We start from the raw sequence: 21764 nt of genomic DNA, 5'->3' as shown, positions 1-21764 counted from the left end.
AGTAAGTTTGTGTCTCTTGAAGCCTATAAAATCTTCTACCTTATGTTAAAATGCACAGGATCCCCTCCTATAAAGAAATAAACTTAGAACAAAAAATTTTTAGCTTGAGATTTTAAAAGGTGAAAGAAGACACCTAGAAAGAAAAGCCTAGAGCCATTTTTGTATCAAAAAGAAAATTCAGAAGAATCAAAATCTTTTATTTTTGTTCCATGACTTAATAATTCAATTGTACTGTTCTTTCCCCAAAACAGATATAAACAATGATTGCAGTAGTTAAATAGGTACTTTTCCCTTTAAAAATCTTTAACAGCTTTAGGATCAAATTACTTCCAAATTTAACTTGATTAATTTCTGAATAAGAAATGACACTTTAAAATTAATTTCTTGCATTCTGGAGGGTATTATAAACCGCTAAAAAACAAGAGAGGGAAACTGTTGTTTTAAAACATGCTGGAATAAATATTTTTCATGTCACTAACAGACAATAACATTTGGAAGATTTGGAGATGATCTTTACTTCAAACATGCTAAGAAATATGAAAATATATAGAGTTTTGCTGTATTTGAGATAATCATTATCTAAAAACCACTTGGCTTTTGTTGTTCCAGAGAGCACAGTCAGATGAACTGGAAAAAATTGAAAAACACGGCCGGTCCTCCAAAGACAAGGAAAACGCCAAGTCTCTGGACAAACCTGAGCAGTAAGCAGGGCTTCGGCCCCGCGGGCGGCGTCCAGGCCACGGGGGGCTCTTTCCATTCAGAAAATGAAGTACCTTCTGTGCATCAGTATCATGAATGATGTGAGGATGAACGTGTTTATGTGCATCATTTTTTCCTCTTAACTTGGCTTTATTTCCTTAGGTTCCTTTACGAACTGTCACTAATCCCCAACTTTTCAGAGCGAGTCTTTTGCATCCTGTTTCAGTCCACATTTTCAGAAAGCATTTGCTCAATTCGGCGCAAACTGGAGCTGCTACAGAAGTTGTGTGAGGTGGGTGCTGGTCCATCGGCGGCTGTCGCTTGGGTTCTGATCTTTAATTGTGTTCAGTCATGTTCGTATTTCAAACGAGTTTTCTTTTATTTACCATAAGTACTCATAAAATTTGAAGGATAGGGGTCCCACCAGAGAGAATGTATGACTGAGCATCAAGGTCAAAGCAAATGTGCAGGAGGGCGAGTGGACCCGGGACAGCGCTGCTGGGGCACAGTCACTGGGTGTCCACCCACGCAGGCTTCTGTCCCCCTGCTTTTGCCAAAGCACAATATTCCCTTGTCATGGGCCTCTCCTCCATCAGACTGCCAGCCAAAAGCCACGTGAAGACATTTTCTTTATTTTCCTCCATTTTGTGGAGGGCCCCTCAACAAATTGTTAGTGATTCAAACCAAATGCTTCAGGAACAGCTGTATGGCTCGACAGAAGATAAATATTCATCTGAAAACAAAGAACAAATGCTTGGCAGAAATTACCAATATTAACATTTAAAACGAATTGTCAAAATAGCACCATTCTTTCTGGCTATGGTAAATCATTTTGAAAAGTAGTAAGATGTCATGAAAGACACATTTTCAGAGGAAGTGATGTACAAATTCAACTTAAACTGTGTGTTTTGGAAGAAGTGAGTATGAACCTTTCAGGGATAAATCTAAATTTGGAAATTAAACTTTATAACTACGTTTTGGTAGTTACACCTTATGCCAAAAATTTGCGTTGCACAGAGGCAGGTACAGTTAGGCCGATGGCAATGATATTATTTTGTGGTGGTTCTCATATCACAGCCATATTTGTTTTCCATGCAGTTACATCACAGAAATGACCTAGGCTGGTACGTCTCAGCTACAGAAGCACAACCTGCATGCTTGTGGGTGGTGCAACTTTTTCTAAGTTATCTTTGGAGACACTACTCTTAAATATACTAAAATGAGCACTGATGAAGTTTGGATGTGACCCCAAATTATTAGTATAATATGAATATCTGCCACTGACTTAAGGTAATTCAGACAAGACTGTGAGTGAGAGATTCTTCTTTATCCTGTTTTACAGACATTAAAAAATGGCTCAGGGGTCATGCAAGTTTTGGGTTTGGTTCTTGCCTTTGGCAACTACATGAATGGTGGAAATAAGACTCGGGGACAGGCAGATGGTTTCGGGTTAGACATCCTCCCAAAGCTGAAAGACGTCAAAAGCAGTGTAAGTATTTCGGGTGAGTGAATGTAGCACACTGAGGACTGGGCATCTTGTTGAGTAATAAGTTTGACTGTAAACCAGTGTGATAAATATTTATGTCCCAAGGTAAAAATTTCCTTTGTGTTCTAAGCTAGACAAAAGTAGTGGCCACCATATATTTGTGATCTAGAGAAGAATAGTGTTTCCTAAAGTGAGTAATTTTGAATCCTGTGTCTAATGAATAATTGAGAAGACAATACTTTAAAATAAAAATAATTACTTTTTAATATCTTCCCCATGTTTGCTAATATTTATCCTTTTGGATCTGAGGACTAGTTGATTTCTATAAATTAGACAGTGTATCCATCCCTTTCTTCTCTCCATGTTAAGCAATGGAGGCCAACAGGCCCATGTTTTAAAAACAAAACAAAGACGAGTGAAAGTAGTTAATAAATAAAATTTAAAAGATGATCCTGTTTTTCTCTATATCATCCTCTCCTTGATACTGGTATATATGAGAACATCTAAGCCCTTTTGCAAACCTAATTATTATTTTTTATTCTACTTCTGTAGTTGTGTTTGTTTAAAATTAACATCTAAGAGATTATGAGAGTGTCAGTAGAAATATAACATCAGGGAAACCACCACAGTGGTCAGAGTTAAAGCCTGACATTGTAAACTTAGAAAATAATAGAATTCTGTTTCTCTGATAAAAGAGTCTTCACAAAGAACTATATGATGAAGGAAATTATGAAGGAAATGTTTTTAAAATATTGAGTTTAAGTGAACAATTGGCCTATAAAAATGAAATTACAGAGAATTGGCCCTCCTAGATAAGGCAATAATCTCCCTGATAGAAGGGAGATACATTTTTTGCTTTTTTTTGCCAGTCAGCAACTCACTGGTTTATTCATTCATATCCACTCATATGTTCATTTAACATTCCTTCATCGGACTTCTATGAAATGCCAGACAGTGTGCTTTTCCATAATTGGGAAAAACATAGTCCTTGCTTGGAACACCAACAGCATATATTTTTTGTGATTTTTATGGTTATATTTCTTCAAATGATGTTTTATTTGTATGATATACATTTTCATATGAACCTCCAATATGTCAACATGATAAATCATTTATTCAAAAACAAAAGGTTTTTTTCTAAACACATGGTAGTTTTTGAATAGTTCTTACAGCTGATTGTTGGACTGAAACAAGTAGTTTTTGTAAATAACATTGGAATACAAATAGCATCAATATAATGTTACTTATCAAAATGAATCTGAAATAGATTCTATGATCATAATTATATATGAATAAAGGGGTTTTTGGGGGGGGGGGTTTGTTATTTTTTTTTGCGGTACGCGGGCCTCTCACCGCCGCGGCCCACCCCCCGCCGCGGAGCGCAGGCCCAGCGGCCACGGCTCACGGGCCCAGCCGCTCCGCGGCATGCGGGATCCCCCTGGACCGGGGCACGAACCCGCGTCCCCTGCACCGGCAGGCGGACCCCCAACCACTGCGCCACCAGGGAAGCCCAGGGGGTTTTTTGTATTGATTGATATATCTTATTCAATCCTTCTATAAGTTAAATTTCGTTAATTTAAATAATTAAGGAATAATCTGGAAAAAATAATCAAGAAGGAAGTTTTTAAAAAATAATTTCACTTGCATTCTCACAAGAGCTATATGCAAAGTCTATTTGGTTCTTTCTGTATAAAATGAAGATAACTATATCTATATAGTTATATAGACCTGCATAGATGGAGCTGTTCCTTGGATCAGTCAGAATTAACTTCTGCTCAGCACGCCTGTCAGCAGGCATTTAATGTGTTTTGTTAATTGATTCAGGTATTGCTGATCATTTCACTGATTTGCAAGTTAGGAAAGACAAAGGAAGTCAGGTGCTTAAATCATTTTACAAGCACTCCTGTTTCTAATAAATGTATTACTTTTATTATTATAGCTATATATTTCCGTGTAATATATGTATATAGAAATATATATGGGGAGTCTAATAGATATATTATCATGTCATGTCAAACTTGATTATAAAGGGATGTTGTTCTTTTATTATCAGTGGGGGAAAAATCATGGTTAGATTGAACATTCCAGAAAACAAAGTTTGTATTATAGGGTGTATTTTTAAAATATGTATTTGGTTTCACACATTCAGATTATCTAATACGAATTTTGAGCAATGAAAAAAAAATTAAAAATTAATTCCTCTAAATATGCCAGAAAGAAGGTGGAAAGCTATTCTTTGAAGATTGTTCGATATGAAACATTTTTTTTCTTTAGAACTACATATATTACATTATTTATAGCTGCATGGATATTAATTCCTAAATCTCAGTTGCTGACATAATTTATAATACGCATTTGCATTTTTAAAGCTCCAGCTTACTTGAAATAATACTTAACTTAAAATTTCTTAATCTACATACTAACAAGCCTCAATCAAACTTCCTGTTGGAGTGGTCCCTGTTGGTCCAACCATGCAGAAATGCTGGTGATGTTTAGTCATTTCAGTTTAGATAGTAGTTATACCTTTCAGTAATAAAACATAAAATTAATGAACTAATTGTCTGGTCGAGGAGGGTGAAAACAGAAAGGTGGATACATCTGAGACCCCACCCTGAAACAGCTGTGCTTCCACGTGGGGCTTAGGTGGGAACAGTGGGGAAAACAAGACCGTCTGGACCGGTAAAGTAAGAAGAAACAGAGAACTTCACCTTTCATCCCAAATATTCTCATCTACATGTGTGGATTTACTGGAGTGAATTTAATTTAACATTGTACATTTAATAATTTAAAAAATATATTTCTACTCACTTTGGTCTCTCTGTCTAGGACAATAGCAGAAGCCTTTTGTCATATATCGTTTCCTACTATCTTCGCAATTTTGATGAGGTGAGACAGTTTTTACATAGAGTCACATCTTGTTATTCCTCATTGTTGAGCGATTTGGCCGTGTTTGTCTTCGTTTTGTCATTGCTGCTGTTGCTCAGTCCTCATTCATTTAAACGTTCTGTGCTTCCTGCTGATCAGGACGCTGGGAAGGAACAGTGTGTGTTTCCACTGCCCGAACCCCAGGACCTCTTTCAGGCCTCGCAGATGAAGTTTGAAGACTTTCAAAAAGACCTCAGAAAACTCAAGAAAGACCTGAGAGGTAACTTACAATGTTAAAGAAACTCATGGTTGTTATTTATGCTTTTTTAATGAGGACAGATTTTTCAGTGTTTTTAAAGAAAGTAAAACCTTTTACATCCATGTAAACATTTTTGTGTGTGTGTGGCAAAAGAAAAATTTTACCAATAATCTTATTCTTTTGTTGTGTACAAAGTTATGTGTATTAGAAATTTAGTTATTGAAATAGCATCTTGGTTATTTGAATAGCAGCCTCTTTCATCAGGGGCAGATTTAACTGTCTTGCTTTCACTTTATAGCCGAGAACATTTGTACATTTATCATGTTGTTGTTAAAAGATACATATTCCCTCCTACCCACCCTTGCTATACTTGTCTGAGATTTTGTGGCGTGTAAACTTTCCTGGAAAGAAAACATCTTTCTTCACATATTTGGTCAAAAAACACGTGCATGTGTAATGCTTTTTTGTTAGTTGAAAAGCCTTATATCAAATCATTTTGAAGAGAGTTTGAAATTCTTCAAAATGGTAAATTTAAAGAAAAGCACAAAAGCAAGTAGTTTACAGTTTTTTTTTTTTTTTGTAGATAAAATCCCTTTCATCCCCTTCCCCTGCCTTTTTTAATGAAGTACAATTGGCTTACAATATTATATTAGTTTCAGGTGTACAACAATATATCTTCATCTATTATGTACCAAAGTTATTACAGTATTATTGACTTTATTCCCTATGCTGTACCTTACATCCTTGTGACTTATTCATAACTGCCGGTTTGTACCCCTAATCCCCTTCACCTATTTCACTCATCCCTTTTACTTTCTTTTCATGAGGTTTCTTCTTGCTGTGAAGTTGAGAACACCTCAGCTGTCGATTTAAGCATCTTTCTAACTCTTTAAGCACAGACAGGGATGGAGTAAATTTATGTGAGATTTTCATTTCATGTTGTATCACTATATGAGAAGAGGCTTGGTTACCCCAGAAACCAAAAGATGATAAAACTTTTTAAGAGATTCTATCCCAGTGTTGAAATGCTTATCTAAAGATACTTATCTGTAATCAGATTTATGGAGTTGTTATATTCTGGTCACAGATGCGTTTATATGGATTTAAATCAACATAGTAACATTATATAATTTGCCCGTAGTTCCTAAATACTTAACATTTATTATGGGCCTGATGCATGAAAGGCCTTTGCTAGGTGCTGTGGGTACCACAGATACAATCGTCACTGTCAAGGAGGGGTGAAGTCCTGCCGTTTAGATGCTCCCCTGAGAGCATCAAATATGGGTGCTCATGGATAGAGCCTAAGAATGACTGCCTGTTTTTAAATAAATAACAATTAAAACTATGTTACAATTGTGTAATGCTACATTACTATGTATCTAAGTATGATTTCTTAAAGCAATACAACACGCAAACCATTCATGTGTAGTATTTATCATACTTCAAAATTTAGCCAGGTATCTTGGTTTGCTTATGAAATTCTCCTTCTCCTTGTTCTTGTTCTTCTTTCTTCTTTCTTCTTTCTTCTCCTTCTCCTTCTTCTTCTTCTTTTCTCTCCCCCCCCCCCATGTGGTGCTGGGCATTTCTGGGGTTTCTGGAAAATACTTAACACTTTCATCACTTCAGTCTTGCAAAGCAGGATTTCATAGTTTACACATGATTTTATAAACAGGTGGAATGGTGATCTCATGAACAGGGGATTTATGTTGACTTTGGTTGGTGCTTCCCTTTGGAATGTTTTCTCATTCACGTTTCATATCTACATGCTTTCTCACTATGGTTACATGAGGTCATGAAAATGGCAGATTCTCACAAGACACAGAGCTAAAAAGAGAAATGTTTTTTGAGAGGTATTATTTTGGATATAATTACCTTAAAATAATGTTCACTTTGATAAATGTAGCCTAATAATGATTCCTTTCAAGTGATCAAATTAAGTAATTCATTTCAGAATATTCAAGTAGCCTGTCCACATTTTTTTTTCAGAAGCAAGTTTTTTTAAGAAGACTTAGAAAATGATATGATATATGTAGAGAGTTTTCACAATATTTTCCATATAATAAGTATCCAAAAATATTAGTTATTTATAATAAGGAAAAATAGAATAAAGAGTATGACTAGTTTGATAAAGACAGATAAGTTATAACCATTTGGTCACTCATCTTCTGGCTCTGTCACTGTTTCTGCCTCTGCTTCTAGACTTAATTTTCATTTCAAAAGAAAGACCAAGAAATAATGCGTTATGGCTCAGACAACCGAACCTCATTTTAGCATTTTGTAAGAGTACCCGCTGTGTTTGGTGTCTGTACTTGTTCCCAAGATTCCTGCAGCTCCTTGGTGCTCCCCTGACTGTCCGAGCTCAGTGACAGGTAGCTTTTGTTCTCTCCTGGCCGTTAGCAGCTTCTCTTTTTTTTTTTTTTTTTTAATTTTAACATTTGAGACAGTTTTTATTAAATGTAAGCAAAATAAAGCAAGCAAGCTCTAAGAAGGCAGGACAACATAAGGGCATTTTCTTTGGATGGTGTACAGCACCGTTAAAGTTAACTTAGATTTTAAAAAACCATGAGCGCAGATGGCTAACTACATTTTGTTTCCCTTAGTAGTTTTAAGATCTACCTAGTCATGAATTTATTATTTAAGGAATTTTTCTTCTCCAGAATATAAGAACATGATAACCAAATAAATTTATTTAGGAAAGCACTGTACAATAAAATTTAACTTATTCATTCTTTTCCATGTCAAGATGTTCTCCACATCTTCCACATTATGCATTAATAAAACTAATGTAGGGTAAAACCTTCACTCCAATCCCACAGATCACCTTATGTGGTTAATACTATTTTCCAAAAACAAGCAGAACAAGCAGCAGAGTTGTTTACTCCTTTTAGACATTTAGCTTTAAAACCATTAATTTTAATCAAAGTAAAATTGTTCTAAGAAAGCTATTCAACATATCCAGAAATAGAACCCCATTTTCTCTCTTAGCATCACCCCAGAGTATTAGTTAAGAACCATCTGCTAAGCTATAATACTAGTGCCAGAGACTCATTAGCTACTGGTCTCACCATAGGTCAATTGCTGGTTTGAGCAAAAGAGCTTAAATTATTTGAGATTAACATTATTAGTAGCCTCCCAAAAGGATGACTACGAATACTTTCATTCACAATGCTAGACAAGGTATCAATATTTCTATCTTTCCCCTTTGAAAAGAGTATTGTTTTAAAATATTTTGTCTGTCAAAACTTGTAGCAGCTTCTCTGGATGCCAAGTGATGGCTTCTGTTCCAGTGCCTTTCTTGGGTCGAAACAGTTCCACTCGCCACATGACTCAACTCTGTGTGCACTGAGCATGGAGTAATTAAGTTCCTGGAACTGGGCAAGAATGTTCTCACGCACATTCCTCCCTGAATCCTCTACCCTCCCCCACCTTCAGTATTTGACTTGAAAGTGTTTAAAATTCATTACCTGTATCTTTCACAGATGTTGAAATAATGTTTGTATCCAGACATATTTAGGAAAAATCAGTCCTTAAACTTGTCTGTATTGATTTATATTTGTTTGTAACAATTGTATTTATCATTGTAAATTTCTGATTTTATTTATTTTTGTTCAAGGAAAGAAAAAATGATGTTATAAACTCAATTCAAATGCAACCAATAGCTTTTTAAAAATATTTTTATTATGATTTTAAAATGAATATCAGTTCCATCAGAACACTGAAAATGCAAACAGGAAAATACATTATTTATGTCAGTATAAATAAGCAATAAACAATTTACAATAGGAACAGAAAACAGTTTTATTTGAGCCAAACTGAGGGCTATAGCCTGGAAGACAAAATGTCAAGAAGCACTTCAATTGTGTTTTGCTGGACTACAAAAGGGGAAGGCTTATACGGGCAAACACTGCAAAATTATGTGATTTGTTTGTTAAGAATTAGGATTGGAGGGGCAAGAAGTAAGGGTGTTTGTTAAGCAAGGACCCATGGGCTCCAAAATGGTTGCTTAGTTACAAGGGGAAACCTTGAGACCATAAGGTTGGCAGCTGCCAGCAGGTACTATTTTGAGAATGATTGCTGGTGTCCTTGAGTTTGATACAGTGCAGAAAATTCAAGTTCTTGGGATTTCCCTGGTGGCCCAGGGATTAAGAATCTGCCTGCCAATGCAGGGGACACGGGTTCGAGCCCTGGTGTGGGAAGATCCCATGTGCCGCGGAGCAATTAAGCCCCATGCACCACAACTACTGAGCCTATGCTCTAGAGCCCGTGAACCGCAACTACTGTGCCCACGTCCCACAACTGCTGAAGTCCGTGTGCCTAAAGCCTGTGCTCTGCAACAAGAGAAGCCACCACAATGAGAAGCCTGTGCACTGCAGTGAAGAGTAGCCCCAGCCCACCACAACTAGAGAAAGCCCGCCCACAGCAACGAAGACCCAACACAGCCAAAAATAGATAATTAATTAATTAATTAAAAAAAAATTCAAGTTCTCAGTAATACAGGAACATGTCTGAAACCATACGTACAATGACACTAATGAAAGAAATTGAAGACAACACAAAAAGGTGGAAAGATGTACCAGATTCTTAGATTGGAAGAATTAACATTGTTAAAGTGACCATACTATTCAAGTCAATCTACAGATTCAGTGTAATCCCTATCAAAATACCAAGGGCATTTTTCACAGAACTAGGGCAAATAATCTTAAAATTTGTATGGAAACACAAAAGACCCCAAATAGCCAAAACAATCTTGAGAAAGAAGAACAGAGCTGGAGGAATCATGCTCCCTGACTTCAGAGTATACTACAAAGCCTACAGTATTCAAATCAGAATGGTACTGGCACAAAAACAGAAATATAGATCAATGGCACAGGATAGAAAGCCCAGAAATAAACCCATGCACGTATGGTCAATTAATCTACAACAAAGGAGGAAAAAATATACAATAGAGAAAAGACAGTCTCTTCAATAACTGGTGCTGGGAAAACTAGACAGCTACATATAAAAGAATGAAATTAAGAGCATTCTCTAACACCATCTACAGAAATAAACTCAAAATCAGTTAAAGGCCTATATGTAAGAACAGAAACCGTAACACTCCTAGAGGAAAACATAGGCAGAACACTATGACATAAATTGTAGCAATATTTTTTTTGGATCTGTCTCCTAAAGCAAAGGAAATAAAAGCAAAAATAAACAAATGGGACCTAATTAAACTTAAAAGCTTTTGCACAACAAAGGAAACTATCGATAAAATGAAAAGACATCTTACAGTATGGGAGAAAACATTTGCAAATGACATGACCAGTAAGGGGTTAATATCCAAAGTATATTAACAGGGACTTCCCTGGTGGTACAGTGGTTAAGAATCCACTTGCCAATGCAGGGGACACAGGTTCGAGCCCTGGTCCTGGAAGATCCCATGTGCCACAGAGCAACTAAGCCCGTGTGCCACAACTACTGAGCCTGTGCTCTAGAGCCCAGGAGCCACAACTACTGAGCTTGCATGCCACAACTACTGAAGCCCATGTGCCTAGAGCCCGTGCTCTGCAACAAGAAAAGCCACCGCAATGAGAAGCCCACGCACCACAACAAAGAGCAGCCCCCGCTCCCTGCAACTAGAGAAAGCCCGCATGCAGCAACAAAGATACAATGCAGCCAAAAATTAAAAAAAAAATTAATTAAAAAAAATGTCATTCCCACAATCTGAAGCATTGCCTCAGTGCTTCCTGAGACTGAGGAAGTGGGAGTTCCGTGTTCTTTTTGTGTGTTAGTAGCTGCACCTCTGGTGGTGTCTGGTGGTGGTAATTGTGCAGTCACAGTAATTGTTGCAAACATGATAGTTCTCTTACTGTGTATCCAGCAGTCCTCTGTGTATTTTACCTACGTAAAATCCTTTGATCTTCACAGCGAAGTAGACACTTATTAACTCCGTATTACAGAGGAAGAAACTGAGGTACAGAGGGGGGTACCTACTTCGCCAAAGACACACAGCTCGTAAGTGGAAGAGACAGGATGCAAACCCAGTCTCCAAAACCCATGCTCTTAGCCCTTGGGCATCCTGCTTTTTTGTCTGCTACTGTTGCTGATAAAACTAAAGATAACAACAACAGCAATGATGGTGAAAACTTACACAGACCTTAGCATGCACCAGGCCCAGTTCTAAGTGCTCTACGAATATTAACTGACTTATTCTTTGTAACAACCCCAGGAGGCAGGTTCTGTTGCTATTTGTGTATTACAGGTAAAGAGCTGAGGCACAGAAAGGCTGACTGAGATTTTGAAAGTCACAGGTGTTGTGTTTTATGTTTTTGTAGCCTGTACATTTTATCCTTTTGTATCCCGTACACTGGATTTGTCCATGGAAGTGCATCACATGTGTATGGAGAGTGAAAAAAAAATTGAGCGTTCCTCTCATTGGAATGATTATTTAAGGAGCAAAACCATTCATTTCAGTTTAAAAGTGTTCACTTTCAAAATTCTTGTTGAAGAGTACACATGTGAAACACCTGTTTGTTTTGGCATGTAAAGTGGTGAGCTCAGTGAATGTAACTTATTCCACTGGTCATAATGCTAAGTCTGCCACACCCAAACTAAGGTATCGTGGGGTTTGTGTGTGTGGTATCTCTGCCACTTTCATTACTTTTAGGTGATAAGGAACTATTTTTGGCATTAATCTATGGACATTTAATTGTTAGCGATCAGATTTTTCTGAAATCCATCTTTAGGATAGAATGATGCATGTGAATTATACACCTCTCTTAACATGCAGCTGGATTTGCTTGCCCACTCTTGGCAAGACTAGGATATTTGGAGCATTTTCCAGAAGCTGTAAAGGGTTTGTTCATTTGCCCCTCATTCTTCCCATAGCCCACACCTCGCCTTTGCTGGACACTTGTTCTCGAACACGTGTGCTCACTGACCAAGATGGTAACAGATTCCTGGTCCACTTCCGTGGTCTCTGACTTCCCATTCCGTCCTCACACTGTTACAGCTTTGTCCCTGGCACTGCTGAAACTGTTGCCACAATTTGCCAAATTGAGAGGGCATTTTACTTCCACCTTTGTCTTGTTTGCTGTCTCTGTTCCCTTCGACTCACTAACCCCACTCACTTCTGATTCTCCTTATAATATCTGACATTTCCTTCTTAGTCTTTTTTCTTCATGGCCTTCTCTTCCTCTGCTTCTTTATTAAAGTTGGCATTACTCAGGCGTTCAACCTTGGCCCCCTCTTTTTCTCACTGGATATGCTGTTCTCAGGTGGTCTTACTCAGAGTTTTCCTGTATCACTCTGATCTGCAAACTCATAAATCCAACTGCTTGCTGAAACTACATTTGGATATTCCATTGTCATCTTAAAACACAGTAAGTTCAAAAGCAAATTAATTTTCTTTCCTTTGTAGGAGTTGTTCCACGTGTAGATGTATTTCTGGTGTATCTGTGGGGAGCAAGGTGACCTCCGCGTCTTACTCTTCCGCCATCTTCCAATTCCCCCCTCAATTTTCTTTCCTTTGAAAAATGCTCTTCCTCCTGTGTTCTTCATCCCCAAGCCACTCAAGCTATGAACCCAGTCAGCCTCCTTCCTACCCCTTCCTCCTTCACACAGTAATGTACTTTAGAATCACCATTTTAATCTTTTTTGAGTCTTGTCCTTGGAGATTACTTTTCAAAATTGCTTGGATGTGAGCCTTGGCAGGTAGACTCTGAAAATGCTCTCCAGTTAACAAATTGAAGAATAAAAATCATATGATCCTCTCAATAGATGTAGAAAAAGCTTTTGACAGAATTCAACATCTATTTATAAGAACTCTCCACAAAGTGGGTATGAGGGAATATACATCAACATAACAAAGTCCATGTAGGATAAGCCCACAGCAAACATCATTCTCAATGGTGAAAAGCTGAAAACATTTCCTCTAAGGTCAGGAACAAGACAAGGATGCCCACTCTCACCACTTTTATTCATCATAGTATTGGAAGTCCTAGCCATAGCAATCAGACAATAAGAAGAAATAAAAGGAATCCAAATTGGAAAGGAAGAAGTAAAACTGTCACTGTTTGCAGATGACATGACACTATATATAAAAAATCCTAAAGACACAACCAAAAATCTATTAGAACTAATAAATGAATTAGTAAAGTTAAAAGGTACAAAATTAATACAGTAAGTCCCCTACATGTGAACCTTCAAGTTACGAACTTTCAAAGATCTGAACATGCATTCACATGTCCAATCACATCAGTTAGTTCACATGACTGGTGTACATTGTCACATGTGTGCATCCTCTACAAGTGGTTGTACTTTTGTGTACTTTACAGTGCTGTATAGAGTACAGTAGTATAGTATCTTTATTTAAAGCCCAGTATGTCCAGAGCAAGTGTAAAAGCAGTGGTATATATCTGATTGTGTTAATTGGGTACCTGGGCTAACTTTGTTGGACTTAAGAACAAATTGGACTTAATGAACGTGCTCTCAGAACAGAAGTGTTGCAATCCCAATTGCATCAAGAAAATAATACCCAGGGCTAAATTTAACCAAGGAGGTGAAAGACCTGAGCTCTGAAAACTCTAAGATGTTGATGAAAGAAATTGAAGCCATGACAAATAAATGGAAAGATATACCATGCTTATGGATTGGAAGAATCAATATTGTTAAAATGTCCATACTTCCCAAGGTAATCTACAGATTCAGTGTAGTCCCTATCAAAATACCAGTGGCATTTTTCATAGAACTAGAATAATCCTAAAATTTGTATGGAACCACAAAAGACTCCAAAACCAAAGCAATCTTGAGAAAGAATAAAGCTGAAGATATCACACTCCCTGACTTCAGACTATAATACAAAGCTATAGTAATCAAAACAGTAGGGGGGACTTCGCTAGTGGTGTGGTAGTTAAGAATCTGCCTGCCAATGCAGGGGACACAGGTTTGAGCCCTGGTCCGGGAAGATCCCACATCCTGTGGAGCAACTAAACCCATGCACCACAACTCCTGAAGCCTGTGCACCTAGAGCCTGTGCTCCACAACAAGAGAAGCCACCGTAATGAGAAGCCTGCACACCACAACAAAGAGTAACCCCCACTCGCCACAACTAGAGAAAGCCCATGTGCAGCAACAAAGACCCAACGCAGCCAAAAATAAATAAATTTATTATTTAAAAAAAAAAGAGTATTAACTTTACGAAACTTAAAAAAAAAAAAAACAGTATGGTACTGGCAGGAAAACAGACTCATATATCACTGGAACAGCTTAGAAAGCCCAGAAATACATCCGTACTTACATGGTCATTAATCTTCATCAAAGGAGTCAGTAATATACAATGGGGAAAAGACAGCCCCTTCAATAAATGCTTTTGGGAAAACTGGACTATTTTCCTACACTATATATACGAATAAACTCAAAATGGTTAAAAACTCAAATATAAGACCTGAAAGCGCAAAACACCTACAAGAAAACATAGCAGTATGTTCTTTGACATCAGTCCTACGGATGATTTTTTAGATATGTCTCCTCAGGCAGGGGTAAGAAAAACAAAAATAAACAAATGGGACTACATCAAACAAAAAAGCTTTTGCACAGCAAAGGAAACCATCAACGAAAAGGCAGCCTACTGTATGGGAGAAGATTTTTGCAAATAATATATTTTATAAAAGGCTTATATTGCAATTATATAAAGAAATCAGAAAACAATATAAAAAAGAACAAACAATCCAATTAAAGATTGTGCAGAGGACCTGAATAAACATTTCTCCAAAGGACGAAAAGATAGCCAACAAACCCATGAAAAGATGCTCAGCACCACTAATCATCAGGAAAATGCAAATCAAAACCACAGTGAGATACCACCTCACACCTGTTAGAATAGCTATTATCAAAAAGACAAGAAATAACAAGTATTGGCAAGGAGGATGTGGAGAAAAGGGAACCCTTGTGCACTGCTGCTGAGAGTGAAAATTCATGCTGCTACTGTGGGAAACAGTATGGAGATTCCTCAGAAAAATTGAAAATAGAACTACCATATGTTCCAGCAATTCCACTTCTGGGTATTTATACCAATAAAAATACAGATTGAAAATGATACATACACCCTTATGTTCATTGAAGCATTGTTTGTAATAACCAAGATTTGGAAGCAACCTAAGTAGTATCTACCAATAGATGGATGGATAAAGAAGACATGTTTCACATACTCATTATATATATGTGTGTGTGTATACATGTTTCGTATATATACATATATATACATAATGTGTGTGTGTATATATATGCCCACATATTTCACCTACCCACACAGTGGAATGCTACTCAACCATGAAAAATAAAGCTTTCCATTTGCACAAAGGCAGCATGAATGGGCGTGGAGGGTATGCCAAGTGGAATATGTCAGACAGAGAAAGACCAATGTTGTATGACTTCACTTACTTGTGGAATCCAAAAAGCAAAACAGATGACCAAACCAAACAGAAAGATTCTTATAGATAGAGAATAAACCCACAGTTGCTGGGGTGGGGATGAGGGCATGGTTGAAAAAGGTGAAGTGGATAAGAGGTATAATCTTACATTTAATATAAAGTATTAAATGAGTAATGGAGTTTAATATACAGCATAAGGAATATAGTCAATAATATTGTAATAACTGTACAGTCACAGATGGTTAGTAGATTTATCATGGTGATTAATTTCATAATGTATTTAAATATCGAATCACTATGTTGTACACCTGAAGCATAATATTGTATATCAATTATACTTTAATTTTTTTAAGTTTATTTTTACAGTCCCCTAAAGTGAAACCTTCTGTCAGCATTGGATATTTCTAAATATGTGTAGACACATATGTCAGTTATCGTGGTTAGCAGGATTTTCTAACACTAGTTAATATATATTTTGAATTGTTTTAATGCACTGTTAGCGGTGTGACATTCTGAACAATGTCTCTTTCTAATTTCAGCCTGTGAGGTTGAAGCGGGGAAAGTGTACCAGGTGTCCTCAAAAGAGCACATCCAGCCATTCAAAGAAAACATGGAACAATTTATTTTTCAAGGTAAATTCAGAAGAGATATGTTGCATTTCCCTCCCTGTTCAGCAGAAAGGTAGAAGGCATTTTGAAAAATATGCATTGGTTTAAAAGGGATTATTTTGACATCACAGAAAAATAAATGATGTTTAATCACGAATCACACAGTTGTGACAGACAAGCAATTGGCTAAACATGCTGTTTTGTGAATAATACTCATTATTCCTGTTTTTTTAATGACAGTAAATACAATAGTTATTAGTTAAAATAGCATATATATATATTTATAAAATAGCATATATTTTTAAAGGCATTAAAATATTTATCTTTTTGTGATAGAAAATTAGGTATTCTTTTAAGTTTTATCTACACTTATCACTTCAGTTCAACCTGGTGTTTATTTGCTTTGTCAAAACATTGTGCTCAGAAACAAGGTATATTGATGATTTTCTGATCTTCAAAACATTATATTCTATATTTTATAGGATGTATACATAACCCAGGATATTTAACACAGTTTTTCCAGGGACCTTAAAAACTTTATAAATGTTATCTTACTGATTCTTCCTATATTCCTATGAAATAAGCAGGGATGGAAAATTTTAGACAATATTAAAGAAACTAAAAATTCTATTAATCTATTGCTGATTGAAATCCTTGAAACTTATATCAAAGCATTCACTACTCCAAATATTTCTGCTTTGGAAAGTTATATACATATCTTCTGAAGATCAGATTTATATCAAGCCATGCTTTGGGAAGGTTCTTGCTCTTTCAGGAATTCTCCAGAGACTGACATGACCTGAGACTGAGGCCGAGTAGTGCTCTGAAGACTGGCTCCATCCTCTGTGGTTTTTATACGTTGTTCAAGTGTCTTTAATGATGATATACAGTGAATGAGTTAATGCTGGAATTTGATACGGCATTAAGCACAGCTCTTCTTTAGATGGGAAAATACCATTTAATCATTTAAGATAATCATGACAATAGAAACAGAAATTTGGTCCGTCACGTATCAGAGTGATTGTCATTTCCATTTCCTCAGGTCCTCATGACTTAGAGTGGAAAATCTACCCGTTGATTCTTAAATAGTCCTTGACTGAAATCAGTGTCCTGTAGTTACAAATTAGCTGGGCCTGACAGCTCACTCAGCTCTTGATGAATGAAATGAATCTTCATTTTTCCATCCAGTAGACTTTTAGGATCAAGAAACTGTAATTTTATGGAATATTCTGTTTTGCTTATGGGTAGAAAGGAGTCCTTAATTCTATAACTCATTAAAAGAGAAATCAAACAATTTGCTAGATTTCACATCCTAAAACGTTAATGAGTGTGTCACTCATGTACTTGTTCACATAATATGTGATTATATTATATAATATTTTAAAATTTTTTCACATCTTTATTGGAGTATAATTGCTTTACAATGGTGTGTCAGTTTCTGTTGTATAATAAACTGAACCAGCTATACGTATACATATATCCCCATATCTCCTCCCACTTGCATCTCCCTCCCACCCTCCCTATCCCACTCCTCTAGGTGGAAACAAAGCACTGAGCTGATCTCCCTGTGCGATGCGCCTGCTTCCCACTAGTTACCTATTTTACATTTGGTGATATATATATCCGCATGCCACGTTCTCACTTCGTCCCAGCTTCCCCTTCCCCTTACCGGTGTCCTCAAGTGCATTCCCTATGTCTACATCTTAATTCCTGTCCTGCCCCTTCAGAACCATTTTTTATTTTTTGTAGATTCCACATATATGTGTTAGCATATGGTATTGTTTTTCTCTTTCTGACTTACTTCACTCTTCATGACAGTCTCTAGGTCCATCCAACTCACTACAAATAACTCAATTTTGTTTCTTTTTATGGCTGAGTAATATTCCACTGTATATGTGTGCCACATCTTCTTTATCCATTCATCTGTCGATGGACACTTAGGTTGCTTCCATGTCCTGGCTATTGTAAATAGATCTGCAATGAACATTGTGGTACATGACTGTTTTTGAATTATGGTTTTCTCAAGGTATATACCCAGTAGTGGTATTGCTGTGTTATATGGTAGTTCTATTTTTAGTTCTTTGAGGAACCTCCATAATGTTCTCCATAGCGGCTGCATCAATTTACATTCCCACCAACAGTGCAAGAGGGTTCCCTTTTCTCCATATCCTCTCCAGCATTTATTGTTTATAGAGTTTCTGATGATGGCCATTCCAAGTGGTGTGAGATGATATATCATTGTAGTTTCGATTTGCATTTCTCTAATGATTAATGATGATGAGCAGTCTTTCATGTGTTTGTTGGCAATCTGTATATCTTCTTTGGAGAAATGTCTATTTAGGACTTCTGCCCATTTTTGGATTGGGTTGTTTGTTTTTTTGATATGCAGCTGCATGAGCTGTTTGTAAATTTTGGAGATTAATCCTTTGTCAGTTGCTTCATTTGCAAATACGTTCTCCCATTCTGAGGGTTGTCCTTTCATCTTGTTTTTGGTTTCCTTTGCTGTGCAAAACCTTTGAAGTTTCATTAGGTCCCATTTCTTTATATTTGTTTTTATTTCCATTTCTCTAGGAGGTGGGTCAAAAATGATCTTGCTGTGATTTATGTCATAGAGTGTCCTGCCTATGTTTTCCTCTAAGAGTTTAATAGTGTCTGGCTTTACATTTAGGTCTTTAATCCATTTTGAGTTTATTTTTGTGTATGGTGTTAGGGAGTGTTCTAATTTCATTCTTTTACATGTAGCAGTCCAGTTTTCCCAGCACCACTTATTGAAGAAGCTGTCTTTTCTCCATTGCATATTCTTGCCTCCTTTATCAAAGATAAGGTGACCATATCTGTGTGGGGTTATCTCTGGGTTTTCTATCCTGCTCCATTGATCTATGTTTCTGTTTTTGTGCCAGTACCATACTGTCTTGATTACTGTATCTTTGTAGTATAGTCTGAAGTCCGGGAGCCTGATTCCTCCAGCTCCGTCTTTCTTTCTCAAGATTGCTTTGGCTATTCTGTAGTGGAATAACTGAGGACATGGAAAGGAGACGTGACCCATGAGCCCCCCACCCCGAACAAACTGGGGGCTGGCGAATAAGCCAGAACTGCAAACAGTCCTGATTGCTTTGAGCCCCCCCGGCAAACAGGGGGCATGTGAATAAGCCAGAACTGTGAACAGTCCTGAATGCTTTGAGCCCCACCCCCCCCCCCCCGGCAAACCGGGGGCCTGCGAATAAGCATTGAGTGCTTTGGGCACTGATCCATGAGGTGTCCTCAGTATAATCAAAATGGTGGGAATGCAAGGAAATGTCCTTGTGCTACTTCAGTATAATCAAAATAATGGTGGGAACTTTATGCTGCTTTTGCGCTCAAGGACGAAGCACAGCATGTTTTTAAGAAAGCCCATTATTGCCTGTATAACCAATAGAAGCATATGTTGCTGCTTTGGCATTTCTGGAATGTTAAAAAAATAAGTCTTAAATGTAAACCTAGATAATGCTTTAATAAAAGCTACCACAGCAGGACAGACGGCGCTGTTCTGCCTGAGCGAGCGGCAGCCCTCTGCTGCTGCGCTTCGGCACAGTTCATCTCGTGTGACGAGCTTGCTTTCGGCCCTGTCCTAAGATAAACTACAACACTATTCAGGGTCTTTTGTGTTTCCATACAAATTGTGAGATTTTTTTGTTCTAGTTCTGTGAAAAATGCCAGTGGTAGTTTGATAGGGATTGCATTGAATCTGTAGATTGCTTTGGGTAGTAGAGTCATTTTCACAATGTTGATGCTTCCAATCCAAGAACATGGTATATCTCTCCATCTATTTGTGTCATCTTTAATTTCTTTCATCAGTGTCTTATAATTTTCTGCATACAGGTCTTTTGTCTCCTTAGGTAGGTTTATTCCTAGATATTTTATTCTTTTTGTTGCAATGGTAAATGGGAGTATTTTCTTGATTTCACTTTTAGATTTTTCATCATTAGTGTATAGGAATGCTAGAGATTTCTGTGCATTAATTTTTTTATCCTGCTACTTTACCAAATTCATTCATTAGCTCTAGTAGTTTTCTAGTAGCATCTTTAGGATTCTCTATGTATAGTGTCATGTCATCTGCAAACAGTGACAGCTTTACTTCTTCTTATCTGATTTGGATTCCTTTTACTTCCTTTTCTTCTCTGATTGCTGTGGCTAAAACTTCCAAAACTATGTTGAATAAGAGTGGTGAGAGTGAGCAACCTTGTCTTGTTCCTGATCTTAGTGGAAATGCTTTCACTTTTTCACCAGTGAGGGTGATGTTGGCTGTGTGTTTGTCATATATGGCCTTTATTATGTTGAGGAAAGTTCCCTCTATGCCTACTTTCTGCAGGGTTTTTTTTTTTTTATCATAAATTGGTGTTGAATTTTGTCGAAAGCTTTCTCTGCATCTATTGAGATGATCATATGGTTTTTCTCCTTCAATTTTTTAATATGGTGTATCACGTTGATTGATTTGCATATATTGAAGAATCCTTGCATTCCAGGAATAAATCCTACTTGATCATGGTGTATGATCCTTTTAATGTGCTGTTGGATTCTGTTTGCTAGTATTTTGTTGAAGATTTTTGCATCTATGTTCATCAGTGATATTGGCCTGTAGTTTTCTTTCTTTGTGACATCCTTGTCTGGTTTTAGTATCAAGGTGATGGTGGCCTCATAGAATGAGTTTGGGAGTGTTCCTCCCTCTGCTATATTTTGGAAGAGTTTGAGAAGAATCGGTGTTAGTTCTTCTCTAAATGTTTGATAGAATTCGCCTGTGCAGCCATCTGTTCCTGGGCTTTTGTTTGTTGGAAGCTTTTTAATCACAGTTTCAATTTCAGTGCTTGTGATTGGTCGGTTCATATTTTCTATTTCTTCCTGATTGAGTCTTGGCAAGTTGTTCATTTCTAAGAATTTGTCCATTTCTTCCAGATTGTCCATTTTATTGGCGTAGAGTTGCTTGTAGTAATGTCTCATGATCTTTTGTATTTAGCAGTGTCAGTTGTTACTTCTTTTTCAGTACTAATTCTATTGATTTGAGTCTTCTCCCTTTTTTTCTTGATGAGTCTGGCTAATGGTTTATCAATTTTGTTTATCTTCTCAAAGAACCCACTTTTAGTTTTATTGATCTTTGCTATCATTTCCTTCCTTTCTTTTTCATTTATTTCTGATCTGATCTTTATGATTTCTTTCCTTCTGCTAACTGTTTTTTTTTTTGTTGTTGTTGTTCTTCTTCTTTCTCCAATTGCTTTAGGTGTAAGGTTAGGTTGTTTATTTGAGATGTTTCCTGTTTCTTAAAGTACGATTCTATTGCTATAAACTTCCCTGTTAGAAGTGCTTTTGCTGCATCCCATAGGTTTCGGGTCATCATGTTTTCACTGGCATTTGTTTCTAGGTATTTTTTTATTTCTTCTTTGATTTTTTCAGTGATCTCTTGGTTA

The 21764-nt window shown here is 36.9% G+C and overlaps 1 protein-coding gene across 1 annotated transcript in view; it reads left to right on the top strand.

Annotated features, from left to right (window-relative positions):
- Positions 1–21764, top strand: part of FMN2 (formin 2) — a gene marked incomplete at its 5' end in the record, with an annotated part of 310722 nt that overhangs the window by 222695 nt on the left and 66263 nt on the right. The window contains 6 exons of the mRNA XM_082674275.1: positions 610–701; positions 862–991; positions 2042–2188; positions 5012–5071; positions 5210–5330; positions 16258–16350. Coding sequence (XP_082530401.1) covers positions 610–701; positions 862–991; positions 2042–2188; positions 5012–5071; positions 5210–5330; positions 16258–16350 — 643 coding nt within the window. The remainder of the gene's footprint in view (positions 1–609; positions 702–861; positions 992–2041; positions 2189–5011; positions 5072–5209; positions 5331–16257; positions 16351–21764) is intronic.

The sequence above is a fragment of the Grampus griseus genome (assembly GCF_964374135.1).
Source record: "Grampus griseus genome assembly, chromosome: 16".
Classification (NCBI taxonomy): domain Eukaryota; kingdom Metazoa; phylum Chordata; class Mammalia; order Artiodactyla; family Delphinidae; genus Grampus; species Grampus griseus.
This window is presented reverse-complemented; position numbering and strand designations above follow the sequence as displayed.